General features: G+C 33.1%; 1 protein-coding gene across 1 annotated transcript in view; it reads left to right on the top strand.

Annotated features, from left to right (window-relative positions):
- The window catches only part of LOC136979454 (stress-activated protein kinase JNK-like), a 119,876-nt gene that overhangs the window by 42,341 nt on the left and 61,578 nt on the right, over window positions 1–15,957 (top strand). Inside the window, 1 exon segment of the mRNA XM_067275465.1 lies at window positions 15,072–15,130. Within this exon segment, the coding sequence (XP_067131566.1) occupies window positions 15,072–15,130 (59 nt within the window).

Below are 15,957 nucleotides of genomic sequence, written 5' to 3' on the forward strand. Positions count from 1 at the left end.
CTTGGCATCTCAGAATCTTTCCAGGAGAAGCAACAGTGTTTACTTGTGGCTGTGCACCATATTGTATGCTTTTGTCTTTTTGTTTTTTTTATTTTTCTCTGTTTGTTCTTTTCAACTTCTAGAACTTTCTAATCTTAATTCTTTCTTGGAGGTGAGGGCCACTTTGAACATAATGTATACAAGGTTACTTGAGGGCATACAAGATGGAGGAACATCTTTTTTGGATTGGTGCTTGAGGAGAAAAGACTACAAAAAGAAGAGACTTTACAATGTTTGGTGCCCAAAAGAGAGGTCAGGCTAGAACTTCAAGTGGAAACTTTGAAATTCCCAGGCTGAACTGGCATGTCAGCTTAACGAGTCCAAGCGTGTGACCAGCTATTGGAATCAAATATATAAAACTTTCAAGAATCAAGGAAAGAGAAGACAGAAGCAAGAATTTTGTGTTTAAGAAGTTTCTATGTAACCCCTTATGGTAATCAAACAACATTTGCACTATCTGGGTATTCTTTCCTATCCTATTTGCCATCTTCTCTACTTCTCACCCCCTACCATTTCCTTTTTAGGTAAAAATTAGTGTTAAGGAGAAATTTTTTGTAATTATTATTTTCAGTTCTGTTTTGTACAAATCATGATAATTTCATAATTGTTCTAACAACAACTGGAATTGGGTGACTGTTAATTTATACCCCCCTTGAGTTGTAATCCCTCTGTATCTATACTTTTTTTATCATGTGTAATAAATTCATTTTTCTGTCTTCTACTTCATGTGTGTTTTTTTCCTGGGTGTAAACACACAGTCAATGAAATCCTTTCTTAAATATCATAATTTTCTTTTGTGTAGCTGAGCCAACATGCTTCCATTATTTTGATTGTTGCTTTGGTTCACCACTTTATACCAAAGTAAAAATTTGATCTATGTTTACAAATCATTGCAAAAATTCTTCAGGATTGACTTCAAACCAGGACTGTGGAGTCGGAATTGGGAGGAATTTCTGGCCAGAGAAGTCTGAGTTGGGGAAAATGTGTTGACTCCAACTCTGGCATTTTAAATTTAATTTAGTTTTTTTTTTATTTAAATGAAAGAAAATTTATTTTATATTTATTAATTTTTTACAATGGTTTTGTATTTTCTTATAATTCATTTATTTTAAATACAAAATGCAACAATTTAATTTATTAAATATGTATCAATGGTTTTCTTTGTAGTATTTGTGTTAAATTATTTTGACCTAATTGAATTTGAATATTTTTGATTCATTCCTTTATTATCCCTGCTCTAAATAAGTACTCTATTTTTCTGAATGAGCCAGACTAATTGATCAGAGTTCATATTTTTCTTTTCTGAACAAGGGGCTGAAGTAGCTAGATCACACACTTTTTAGTTGGACTAACTTTTCTGGAAAGGCGAAAATGAAGTGCAAAAGAATAAAGATATGTAGATGTATAATTTTATCGCTCCCCTTTTTCCTCTTATTAAATATTTGTTAAAAATTAATTTTTTTATACAAATAAATATTAATGTAAGTTAGATATTAAAAATACTAACTATAAAAGTATTTGGATAAATGCCCGGGGCTCCTATCAGAGCTCAGAGTGGGGTAACTCCCTATGAGTGCCTCTGCTCCCCAAAAAATGACTTGGTATATAATTTTGCTGGAGTCGGCATACTAAAAGTATCCAGAGTCGAGTGTTTTTTACCGACTCCATAGCCCTGCTTCAAACAATGCAAGGTTGTTGCAAGATATTACAAAGATAAATTAATAACAGTATTTAATGTTAAATCATCCATTTTAACAAATAAATAACTAAGATGTGAATATTTTTGACTTGTTCAAAAATGTTATCTTTAGGAAGTTAGCTTTGAACAAGAATGATGTATTAAAGTGTACAAAGCTCTTACACATTGAATGGAATTAAATCAAAATAACCTATTGGAATTTCCTTTTAAAAGACACTAAGAATTAAGATGAAATAGATAAAAATACTTAAATGTATAAAAATTATGGGATGGTCTGTTATATACTGTAGAGTAGTAGAAGAGAATGAGGATCTTTGGACTAAGCAGGTACCTGAAATTAAACTATGAATACTCTGATGCTGTCACTACTAACCAAATGTTTAACTCTTTGTGTAATAGATGTGATGACAGTTTGGTCTTTATTATGATCATAATTAATTCTTTTGAAAAAAAAAGAATTTTGGAATGCAAAATATATATAGTATTCCATACATATATTTCAAATATTTAAATTTGTAGAATGTTTTTAGCATTTTAAAATTAAAGAAAAATATAGGATATAAATTAACAAATTAAAATAATTAAAATAAATAAGAATTAAAGTAAATAAAATAATAAAACAAGAATGTTATAACTTCCATTCTACATTACATTAATACATGACATTAATTAATGCTAAGTACTTAATTAATTTATCTTTATAATATACATCAGTGTTTTCCAATCTGTGGGGCATGCACCCTAGTGGGACATGACACTATTGCAAGGGGGCACACAGCTTTTACCAAATTATCAATTTTTAATATAAGCAAAAAGTCAAATCAATGTCAAAAACATGAATCAGCAAAATGGTTAAGCCTAATTCACAACCCTCATCCAAACTACTTGGGTATGAATGCTAACAATCCATCCACACACTTTCCGAAATATCTCGAGAAGAGTTGAGCCCTGGAGGACAATATATTTTATTTAATAAGGTATATTGTTTTGTAGGCCATTAAATAAATTATAAAGACAGTATTTATGAAATTAGATTGTTATAAAAATTAAGGAAGGCACAAACACTTTTTTTCTGAAAAAGAGGGTGGAGGTACAGAAAGTTTGGGAACCACTGATATACATAATGGTGTTTGCTATACTAAAGAGGTTAATCATATGTCTTTGTTCAAACATCAGTATTTTTTTGGTACCCAATTAGACAAACCTTTCTGATTGCCTGATATTTTGTCATAATGAAATCAACTGTTATTTATTTTATTTAATTATTTTTTTAGCATGTCCAGTATTATTCATCTTCCTGACCATTCAACATCTATTGTTTAGTATTGTTTTATAAATGTTTTCCCATCTTGTAAGATTGCTGCAAATCTTACTGAATAGTTTAAGAATATTCCAGTAATAGTGTCTGAGGAAGTAAATGGATACAAGGTTTAACATTACACATTTATTTCACATCTATATTCATATGTACAGAACAAGGCCAAAAGAGAGCGGGTGACTGCAGTTTCTCAGCTTATATATCGAGCAGCCAAGCCCCAAGTCCTTGGGCGCTGCGCTTGACATGCCCTTTACAATCTGTGGTGAGACAAGACATGACAACTCCTTTCCTCCTAGAAAAATACATAATCTTTCCAATATTTTGGGGATTGTCTTATGCATGTCTGACGTTCCTCTCTGAGATTGCTGGTAGGTGCATCTAAACTCTGTTCTGCTTTGTCTGAAACTGGCTCTTCTACGTCCAACTTGTTGGAAGGAGATTCTTTGTTTGTCGGTCGGTTGGGCTGCAGTCTCCTTATCTGGTAAACATCATTAAATTTGGTCTGTATGCCGCTTAATTATCTGACCATTTTCTGTGCAGGCTGAATAAGTGACATTCCCTCTTACATCCGTGACGTCAGCTGGGGTCCAGTACTTGCTGAAATTGAAGTTTTGAACATAAACTGGATTGCCCACTCGGAAGGCTCGGTTTGGAGGATTCAATTCTAGTTTCTCATTGTTGCCTTCTTTAGAAGCCGAGGGACAGCAATTGCCTGTGCAAGTCTGCAACTTCCGCCCCATCAGCAGTTCAACCAGACTCACTTCCATTGCCAATGATGGGATCACATGCTGCAAAATTAGCATTCTCTCTAACTTCAATTTGATGTCAGCTCCTTTCATTTTCTTCAGAGTCTGCTTTGTAAATTGCACCATCCTCTCTGCTTGTCCGTTAGATGATAGGTGGAAGGGTGCTGTGATGATATGTTGAATACCGTTGTTATTAAGGAAACTCACAAAACATAAAGGCAGTGCCATTGTCTGATACAGTCACTGTTGATATTTTGTGCATAGTGAACAGTTTCTGCAACACCTTAATCACTTCACTTGCACATTGATGGCACTAGATCCACTTCTGACCACTTGGACCTGGCATCCAGCACTATGAAAAATATTTTGCCCTGAAAGAGGCCAGCAAAATTTATGTGGAGCCTATTCCATGGAGTTTCCTCCAGTTCCCAAGCAAATGTTTTGGAAGAATTATGTTGGACTGCTTGACAGTTGTCACATGTTGATCACAGTTGTCACTAATTTCTTGATGTTGCTATCCAGGCCTGGCAACCAGATGTAACTGCTGGCCTGTGCCTTCATCTCAACAATACCATGGTGTGAGATGTGTAACATATCAAGACATTTTCTGTTGATGGAGAGGAATTATGATACAGCTACCTCTGAGCAAACATTCTTTATGGATCAATAGTTTTACACTTCTGTTTTTGAATGGTTGAAAAAGGCCTGAAGTTTTCTGCTTGGGCTAGCCATTCATAATCCAAGTTTTTACCCTGGATAAGATTGGGTCTTTATCAATTGCTAAAGCTATTTTTCTATCTGACAGAGATGGACACTTAATGATGTCTATAAGTAAGATGTCTCTCTCATTCTGTTGCTGCTCTGGGACTTCAGCCACTAGAAGATGACTCAATGTGTTTGCATTTTGTATGGTTCTTTCTTGTTTGTAGACAAGTTTATAGTCGTATGTTGACAGGAGATTATTCCATTGGAGCATCTAGGATGAGATGATGCTTGGGGTCAGTCTGGATGGGATGATAGTAAGGCAAGAAGAGGTTTGTCACAGTCTGTATCTCCACTTACTGTCCGTAGATATAGTCGTGAAATTTCTTAACTCTCGCCATGATTGCCAAGGCCTCTCTGTCTATCTGTGCATAGTTGTGTTATGTTGCTGATAGCATGCATGTTATGTTGCTATAGTATGCAATGGGTGCCACACTTTTGTCTGGTATACAGTGGTTAAGGGCAGCACCGATGCTTTAAGGTGACGTATCACACGTTAACACTAATGGTTTTTGTGAGTTGAAGTGTGTTAGTATGGTGTCCAATGTCAACAATGATTTAACGGTCTTAAATGCTTTTTTTGCGTTTGGGCTCCCACTTCCACGGTGTATTTGCATCCATCCAAAAGAAAATGCAACGGTTCTGCAATTGTGACTTTGCTTTTTAGAAAACCATGATAAAAATTAACCAGTCCCAGAAAACCTTGAAGCTTTCTTTTGTTAAATGGTACAGGACTGTGCCAAACTGCTCAGACATTCTTTTCTGAGTAATTAATTCCATTTACATCTATCTTAAACCCCAAGAATGTCACACTTGGAACTCCTATGACACATTTCTGTGTTTTAATGTGCAAACCTGATGACTGGAATCTCTTAAGAACCTGTCTAACCCTTTTTAGCAGATCCTTCTCAGATTTAGCAGCAATGAGAATATCGTCAAAGTATGAGATTACTCCTCCTATTTCCCCTATGAGTTGTTCAATAAATGCCTGGAAAATCCCCAGTGCTGCATTGATACCGAATTGTAATCTATTGACCTTAAATGTCCCTTTGTGTGTAATGATTGTTTGAGCTCTGGCTGTATCATCATCTACCATGAGCTGCCGATACACCTGAGCCAGATCAAGTTTGGAGAAAGCTTTCACATGTCCCAGATCTGCCAACAAGTGATTGATTGCTAGGATGGGGTAGTCAGTGGGCTGCAGTGCTTTATTAAGTGTAATTTTGTAATCCCCACAGATGTGTATCGATCCATCTGGCTTCAAAATCAGCACAATGGGTGTAGCCCAGTCAGGATCTGTTATCAGCTCTAAAATTCCCTGCATGACCCATTTCTCAAGTTTATCGTCAACCTTTTGACGAATCCCCAATGGTACTGTACATGCTTTGCCTTTAATCTGATGGGTGTTACATTTGGGTCTGATTTAATTGAAATCAGTTTGCCCTTATATGTTCCTAACCCCCTCTCTGAATACAGTCAGAAACTCTTTCATCAACTCCTGGATTTGATCTTGGGAAATGTGATATATAGCTGAGATACATATCCCTAATTCTTTGAACCAGTTTCTCCCTAGAAAACATAGGGTTCTCTCTCCATCACAACTAGTGGAAGTTCTTGGGTGCAGTTGTTGTATGCAGTGCCATAACTAGGGCGGTGCCAACGGTGCCCCGACACAGGGCGTAGACCCTAGTGGGGTGCAGAAATGACCTGAACCAAGTTTTGGGGCGTAGTTACAGAAGCTCGCACCAGGCGCATATAAGACTAGTTACAGCGCTGATTGTATGTGATCTTTAGCTGACATTGGTGGCAATTCAAACTTTTTTTTTTTTGAGTACCCATGCAGAATGGTGCATAAAGGGTATAACTTTGGGGAGCTGCTATCAAAAATCTTGTTAAATGTGTCTTCTGTCACAATAGTATACAGAGATCTCGAATCTACTCAGAACTGACTACCCTTTCTGTTAATTTTGACTAATGCAGTGATTGCCTCGGTCAACAAAGGATTAGCTACTTGATTCATGTGGACCCCTGATTTGGCTACTTTTTCTGCTTGGAATGAAATGGAAAAAGAACATTTCTCTGAACAGTGTACCTTTTGAATGTGGCCTGGTTTTCCACAAAGGAAACATTTGTTCTTTTGATACGGGCATTCTTTGTGATTATTAGAGATGTAACGAATAGTATATTCAGCTGCAGGCCGAATACCGAATATTTGGCCAAACTAATCGGCTTGATTAATGCATGTACGAAAATTGGCACACAAACAGCATTATGGCAAGGATTGCGCATTCTGCTCTCTATTGGTCTGCTGTCACTACGATTTTTTCTTCCAGTAGGTCTAAATTATTTAAATTAATTAAGTAAATTATAATTATTAATGTTAATATGAGATGGTGCCTAACTTCTACTTCTAGTGCCAAATTGGTTTATAATTTACGTAATAGTCGTAAATAGCCCAATATGATTTGGCAGTTGTTGGTATTTAGATGTAAGTTATAAGTCATTTTATTTGCAATCGATCTTTTTAACTCTTTAAGCACTAAAATTTTGTTTCTACTATGTATTTGTAGACTGAACAGTACCCTAAGGATATACTTTAGTGGGGACACATGGTCTAGTTTCTCCCCAGTTATGGAACAGTTCAAATATATTATTGGGGGTTTCTATTTGTGATATTTTGTTGCTATTGTTTTTGTCAATATTTTTAAAATTAACATGATTTCAAATGTTATCTTTTGTATATAATGAGAAATGCTCATTCTTTGCTTTATATATAAATAAATTATATATTAGTTACTCATCTTCTAGAAATAGATAAATAATTCTTTCATTAAATATGATAAGTTTCAATAAAATGTTTTGTAAATCATTTAAAAATATTGTAAAAAATATTAAAATATGTGCGAATATGAATATAACATAATTAACTAAACAATAACATTAATGCCTGATACATTCTAACCTACATGCCATCAATGCCATAAGATATCTGGCTAGATAAAGGCTATAATATTATTTAATTACGAAATAATTTAATACTAGAGTTAGATGTTATTTCTTATTAACTTTAATAATTATAATTCAGCATTAATAAAAGTTACCAAAATGATTAATTTACCGTGTTTTTGTTATTTCTTACTCCTGTTTTTGGGTATTTGGTATTCGGCCGAATAGCGAAAAATGGGCCGAATACTGAGTAGTAACCGAATATTCGTTACATCACTAGTTTTTTATGCTTCTCTCTGCAGCCTTTACAGACTTTTACTGACTCAGGGTAGCTTAGTTGTCCTTTGCTCTTAAAATTGACCCTATTATATTCCTGATGTATTCGTGGGCATCTATTGCCTGGTTCCCTTTTGTTTTTGATTAGACCAACTTTTGTGTCAGCACCCAAGTTAGGTGTAACTTTTTTGTGTAACAAACAGCAGCTTCAGCCTCTTCCTATACCTCTAAAAACGATAGGTTTTTTGGATGAAAAGCTGCCATTGAAGTGTTTCATCCAACAGCCCACAAACAATAAATCTATCACATAACATTTCCTTTGAGGGCTGAATTTGCAAAATTCTGCAAGTCTGCACAACTCTGCAATATAGACAGACAGAGATTCTCCCGTCTTTTGATCATGTGTATAAAATTGATTGTGAACGATTTGTGAGGGTTGAGGGGCAAAATGTGACCCCAAGATGTCTTTCATTCTTCAAAGGATTTTGTGGCTGACAAGTTGTGAGACAAAAGAGACCTCAGTAGGTTGTACATTTCTCATTTGCATGCCACAGCAGAATACCTTTTTTCCTCTCTTTATCTTGTATATTGTTAACAGTTAGATATGCATTGAGCCTTTCAGCATAGGGAATCCACTCACTTAGGTGCATAGGGTCAAACTCTTCCAGATAGCCAAAGGTAGTCATTAATATTTGCTTCATGTGGTCTCAGTGAAGAGCGTGCTTATTCTACTTCCTCAGGACTCATTCTCAATTTAGTCTCGCCCTTGTTGCCAGATGTAAGATTCTCGCAAATCTTACTGAATAGTTCAAGAATATTCCAATAATAATGTCTGAGGAAGTAAATGGATACAAGGCTTAACACATTACACGTTTATTTGACATATATGTTTGTATGTACAGAACAGTGCCAAAAGAGAGCTGGTACCTGCAGTTTCTCAGCTTATATATAGGTCAGCCAAGCCCTTGGGTTCTGTGCTTAACACACCCTTTATAAACTGTGGTGAGACAAGACAGGATACATCTTTTTTGAATAAGGACTTCAGATGAATTGTGTGAGTGAGGACTATCTAATCTCATCTTCAGCACTTCATTGCTGCAGAACAACAAGGTTCTATGCACTTTTGTGCTAAGAATGACTTACTATAGTGGGTTGATTCTGCTATAGTAACAAGTGGACTATCACAGACTTCAAAAATTATAATGCTTGCTCAAAATATATGCAATATAATGTCATTCCTTTTGCATCCACCACTGAATTATGACTTGATAAAAACTTGCCTTTTGTTTTGTACTATAAAGTTTCAAATATCCAAGAACAGTTTTCAGTAGAAACATCTGGAATTTTGACAAGCAGTGGCATATGAAATCAGCAGGGAAATACAGTGATCATGGCCAAAGAGAAAATGTGGTATTATTTAGAAATCCCAAAATCATGCATTATATTACTCCACTCAGCAATGCCAACACAAAAGATTTTTAAAGCATGTTGCCATGGATGCCAACGAGAGATAACCAGTATTATGCTGCTACAGTGTTGAAGGCACTAATTGTGGCAAAATTTTTTTTAATCATATGTTGAAGTTTGATAATTTAATAACACTGCTTAACTTTAAAGCCTTTTATTCACAAAAGTTAAAATTTCTACATAGAACTTTCTGGTTCTGCAGCAACAACTTGTAAATGAACAATTGACACCTTCAAGTTTCCATCAAATGAAAATTTAATAAAAACAAATGTTTTTGGCCATAATTGAAAGACCTTCTTCAGGTAATCCAAGCAAACAACAAAACAGAATAACAATTCAAATAAGTACATTTATAAAGAGTTTTCTCCTTCTTCGACAAACACAAACATTTTTAAACCTGATAGATGTATTAAAGCCGAACGATTGCCAGATTAGATTTTGCTATATCACTGCCACTATATTAGTTTGGTGGAGGATTTTCCATGGAATTCACTTTTGTTTCTGTTGTAGAGAATCTTCCACAGAACTGTGATTGTTTTTGGAACCTTAGTACTCTACTCATACACTTGTGTACAACTCATGTAGTTGTCTCCTTACTGTACCAGTACCTGCATGTGCCAATAGATGTTGGTTGGTTTTTGTCAAAAATTGAATAACACTACCTCACTCTTGCTTTGTGCACTGCTGGAGAGTGTTGCCATTTTATTGGTCCATTGTCTTGTATTTTTACACATCAGTAGTGTTGCCAGTCATAGTTACTGTTGCCTCTGACTTGGAAGTTGTGTGTGTCAAAATTACTAAACTATTGCTCAGCCTCCCAACACTTCATGGTGCTTCTTCAGTTTTATGTTCAACATACCTTCTGTAATATGACTGATTCTATAAGTGGATGATTATATTATCTTAAAATATAGTTTCTGAGCAATAGAGATGGAGTCGACATCCTTACAGTTGTTACAGATATTCTTTTTTAGTTGATTTAAATATTTCTAGTAACTCCAGTCCAATCCTTTCAAATCTGTCATGTTACTTGTATTGGATTGTTTGGGAAGTTTTTAGCAATTTTTAAAAGAAATAAAAGAAATTTCGTTTTTTGTTTCCAACATTGGTAAGTGGTTCTTGTACGTGTGGTTTAAAAGAAATTGTTTTAAAACTAGAAACATACCTTTATTCAATTAGGTATGCATCATTGTTTTTAGTGACTTTTTGCTATTTACAGAGAAGCTTTACAATACCTTCTTCATAGTACTTTCTAGTTTTTCCTGTGGTTTCTATTATGTAGTACTTTCTAGTTTTGATACTTTTTCACATGGTGTTTTGTAAGCTTTCAAACTATCAAAATTTTTCACAGAGAATCTTTAGAGTCCAGAACAAATGATAGTCTGACAGGGCCAGGTTGAGTATGGAGGTGGGGTAAAACATCCCAGCCTAATTTCAATAATTTCTGGTGTAAAGAAGTATGCAGTCTGGCATTATCTTGATGAAGCACAATGCCTTTTCTGTTGGCAAGTCAGGACATTTTTGTTCATTTGCAATCCTGAGTTCATCCATTTGGGAACAATACTTATCAGAATCAGTTGTTTGATTCTGTGGAAACAGCTTGTAGTACCGAATTCCATTCCAATTTTACCAGAGAGTTAGCATGGCCTTCTTCAGATGAAGTCATGGCCTTTGAAATTTTTAATAGCAGTTCATTTTTCTTGTCCCACAATCATTTTCAGCTGATAATGTTGTAAACAATCCATTTTTCATCACCTGTCATGAGTCATTTCAGAAAAGAGTCATTTTTATTTCATTTTTGAAGAGAATCACAAATGGAGATGAGTCATGAAGTATTCAAATGTAAAAATTCAGATATTGAAATATGGTACTGTTCAATGATTTCACCATTTATGCTATTTCTCGAGTTACGTAATGAGGGTTTTCATCCAATAATGTTTTTATCTAATCATCTTCAATAATGACTGGCCTTCCTGAGCTTGAAGCATCTTCAAGGTTGAAATTACCCCTGTTTAAATTTAGCAAACCACTTTCAAACAGTTGATTCTACTACAGCATCCTCACCATAAACATCACATATTTCTTTTGCTGTCTGTACAGCACTTTTGTCTTTTCCACAGAAGAAAAGAAATTGTACTAACAGAAAAGAAACTTGTCTTACCTAATCAAATCAGAAGTCCTGATAATATTCTAATGATGCATTACATAAACAAAGGGTTCAAAAGTGCCAGGCCTGGACTTTGCATTGTCAATAAAATAAATGCAAGTTGTTATCAATGTCAAAACTTGAAATAATTACCATATGTAATGCAAAAAAATTTTAGTAAAAGCCCAAATATGCACAATCAAGAAATAACGTTAGAGAATACCGTATTTACTCGAATATAAGACGACCTTGTATATAGGACGAGGTGTGACTTTAAAGATCAAAATAAAGAAAATTAGATATATTAATACAATTCTAATTTTATTTCGTTTAGTAACAAATAAAATATCAAATGCACGTAAATGCACACATTGACCCACAAAAATTACTGGCATTTTAAACTTGAAGGAAAAATTTTGTAAAATCGACAACATAATTTGTTAATGTAAAGCTGGACTATCGGGGAACCTTTTTTGCCAATTTTTAACAGTCGAATTCACTCTTTGTCAATTACACTTACGAGTTTCTTCGAATTCTGATTTCCAAATAATCATCTGTTTTCACGTGGGAATGAATTAAAATTTATATCGGGCTCTCGAGTAATTTTGGAATTCAATTCAAAAGCTTTGCTGTTCCTGTTGCTATTCATCTTTACTCCTGACAATACACAAGAACAATTCAAATGACCCAAATAAAATACTTAAATACCAGAAGGAGCGAAATGTGAAGGAAAAAAAATGTGAATACACGGTTTACAAAAATTATACAAAAATGAAAAGAATCCTTCACTCGCCCATTAGGGCCAACCTAGGTTTTTGAAGCAGTGAAAAATGGATAATACGGTAATTTGCAAATAAAGATAACTTATCAAAAAATCAAAACAAATATATACAAAACATTCCTGACAATTGGGGACTTACAAATTAAGTTACAACTATCTTAGAACTATCTTCACGAAAACCGACAAGCAAAATATGAAAAAAAAATATTGGAAAAGCACAATGAATCTTACTAATTTGTCTATCCATCACCAAAAATATGTCACTGGAACTGGAAAGTTTTTTGTCAATTTTGCTTGATCCTTAACATCACCTTGTTCAATTCTTCAATTTGTTTCTTTCTATATATATATAAGCCATATATATATATAGGGCTTCGGGTTGTTTAATATACTTATTGATGATAGAGATTGCAGTCTTTGATTTAGGCATCCTCCTTTTTAATGTGAACTTAAATGTTTCTAATGTTTGCAGTTTGTGTTCCTCATACACATGCCATAATAATTTGGCCTCATTAATCCTGCGTGAATCGCTAGGAATCGTTCTCTTACTTAGGTCGCATGGTTCTGTCAGACCCGCCATTTTTATTTTGAAATTAATAAATTTTTTCTATCGCGTAGAAGAACTACAATTTTTCCATTAAATTCTACGCTTTGTTTTCTATTTAGTAGTATAAATTACTTTTGTATTGACAAAATTGTTTTTTCAATATTTATTTTTACGTAATTTGATGAAAAAAACACAAAATAATAAACACATCAAATTTCAACTCGTTGTAAGTTATCTGACGTTTCACTGATAATCATCGGGTTTGTTTGCAAATGGGGAAGAAAGATCACTCATTCGTGTGAAGTCAGTAGAAATTCAGTACTACTGCTAAAAATTTTTATAATAGACCTCGCGTTACCCCCTATCGCGAGAGTCAATAAACATTAATTGTTTTATGGCTCTATTAAAACATGCTTTTTTCTGGGTTTCAAATCCACTAATTGACAACTGTTTTATTTTGTTTTACTCATTAGAATGTTTTCTTCAAGATTTAACAGATAGTTTTGTTAGATTTTTACACATAAATTTTATTTTTAATTTTTAATGTGATATAGTCGTGTGTTAGGCTTAACTCGATCACCTAATTCAAAAATTGACATCGGTCAAAATATTATTCAATCTATCAAAATTCTTTGTTGATAGTTTAGATATAAATGTTTCCTCTGCACGAAATGAATCAATCGAAAAAATAATGAGAGGACCATCAAAAATTCGGCAATTAATGACATGTTGTCGATTCTGTAATTTGTTTTTTTTATAATATAAAATATTCACATAATAAAACTTTAAAAAGGCATCCATATCAATATCTGAATGTTATCAAAATGCAATTATCAAAAATTTTATAATTTTCACAATTTGTATTATCATAATTTAGTTTTGAGTTTTTTTGTCGCGCTTTGTGTATCGCGCGACAAAACAGTCGCTACGCGATCAAACGCAGCGATTTCATTCATAATTACTTGTTATGTAGATCGGGCTAACTTTTTAGGTTTGTTTTGTTCTGCCGCGATGAAAAATGAATAAATAATTAAAGCAGATTATAATTAAAAATATTTTTATCAGATTAATCTGGATTATTAGATTATAGAATAATTATAGCTATGCAATATGATTGTCGCGTAGTTGTAATTATTTTCCATATATCTAATTTCTTAATGTTTACTCATCTGAACACTGTCGAACATTTAATTAGCAATTTATAGCTCATAACGCGATTAAAACAAAAGAATTCATAGCGATTGTGTAAATTTGATTACCTAGATCATTTCCGAGGGGACAAGATATTTCCCGGAATTTTATAGCTAGACTGTTTTCACAAGTTTCTGATTACTTAGTAAAAGTGAAAAAAATGAAAGTGAAATATACGAGGAAATAATCATAAATTAATTATAAAAGTGATAAATAAAAATTATATGAAAAGAATAAAAAATAATTAAAATAATTAAAAATTAATTAGACATTACTTTTAAAAACAATATTATAACAAAAAAAACAAAAATATAAATATACAAATAAATAACGATATGATAGGATTTAATAAACACCGCGCGACAACTTAAAAGCGATAAAGTTATTGAGACACTCGCTATCGGCAACGGTGACAAATTAAACGGTCATTTTTTACCCCCATCATGAGTCGCATGGGTCTGACAGACCCAAAGTATTTTTTTTCTCAAAAATGAGCATTGCTATTCAAAAAAATTTAACAGCATGGTAATCGGGTTAGAAAGTTAGAAGAATATTAATTTTTTCAGATTTTTTGGAAAATATTCAATATTAAAAAATTTTAACTAAACTTCGCACCAGGTCCGTAAGACCCGTGCGACTCACGGAGGGTTAAGGTTTGCAGCTACTCCAGGCTTAATCTCATATTATGGTAAAGTAGTTATTGGATTGTTGTTATCAATATCATATTTATGCTCTGCCAGTCTGCTAGTTAAAGATCTATTTGTAGAACTAATATACACCAATTGCTGGTTAAATCTTTCATCTATCACAGGAATCACAGAGTATACTCTGGGTGCTCTTTTGCTGTTTACTCTATCTTTTGCCATTCCTTAATAATTTGTAAACTGTAGTAAAACCCTACAAAGGAATAAATTTGTCATATTGTTTTCTATAAGATGATAATTTTAAATTTATTTAGTATTGAATTCTGCCCAAATAAGTAATTAAATTATTATTACATGATTTTTACTTATTGGATTAAATGATTAATATTTCATAATTTTATTAATATTTTCAGTCTTTTTAAATGTTTTAAGATTCAAACTTTAATTTAACATGAAATGTGAAAACTTACACAAATGTTACTAAATAACAACTTTTCACTTATTTATAGATAATTGGACTTTTGAATGCTTTCACTCCACAAAAAACTCTAGAAGAGTTTCAAGATGTGTAAGTTATTTTTTGTTATAAGTATATATTGTAAAATCCAGTAATGCAGTTGGAACTGATAACTTTCCAAAATAAAAACCATATACACTTTTCTAGCAAATGGGTTTATTCATTAAATGACCATACAAATATTTCAGTTTAATTTATACACTTGCCTCAGATGTATAAATTAAATAAAAAAATCATTTATATGTTCATCTAATGAATAAAACCATTTGCTAGAAAAGTGTGAATTTTGGGAAAAATCTTACTTCAAAATTCAGCCACTATTGGGAAAAATTTGGTACTGCTGTTTGCTTAATGTGCATGTAACAAAATAAATCAAGTCAATACCTTCTATTTTCTTGCATAAACCAAATTTTAATAAAAAACATGTTTTTTGGTCTTGTACAATAGGCCTTCTTTAAGTTATTCATTAAAATATGTTCCAAAGTTGAGCATTCTATTATAGAATACCAGTTTAAACATTTTAGCTCATTTCTAAAACATAAACAAACAATCCATAAATCCAATTTTATATAAAACTCTGATGTTTTAATAATAAGCCAAACAATTACTGTAATGAATCGGGCTGCTTTATTGCTACTATTAACAATTTAATTCTTAATAATCTGGCACTAGAGGTAGGCATTAGGTGCCATATGCTATTAAATTTAATAAATATTAGAATTAATAATAAAATCAGATTTAATTACAGTAGAGCATCGATTATCCGACCCCCGATTAACCGACCGCGTTCTAGTCGGCAAATTCAAACGTTTGCTAGTGATGTGGTGCTACAATATTTGGTTATGTCTTGGCTACTTTAATATTATTTTTGTTAAATT

Source organism: Centruroides vittatus, unplaced genomic scaffold (assembly GCF_030686945.1).
Source record: "Centruroides vittatus isolate TY-2023 unplaced genomic scaffold, ASM3068694v2 contig_620, whole genome shotgun sequence".
NCBI lineage: Eukaryota > Metazoa > Arthropoda > Arachnida > Scorpiones > Buthidae > Centruroides > Centruroides vittatus.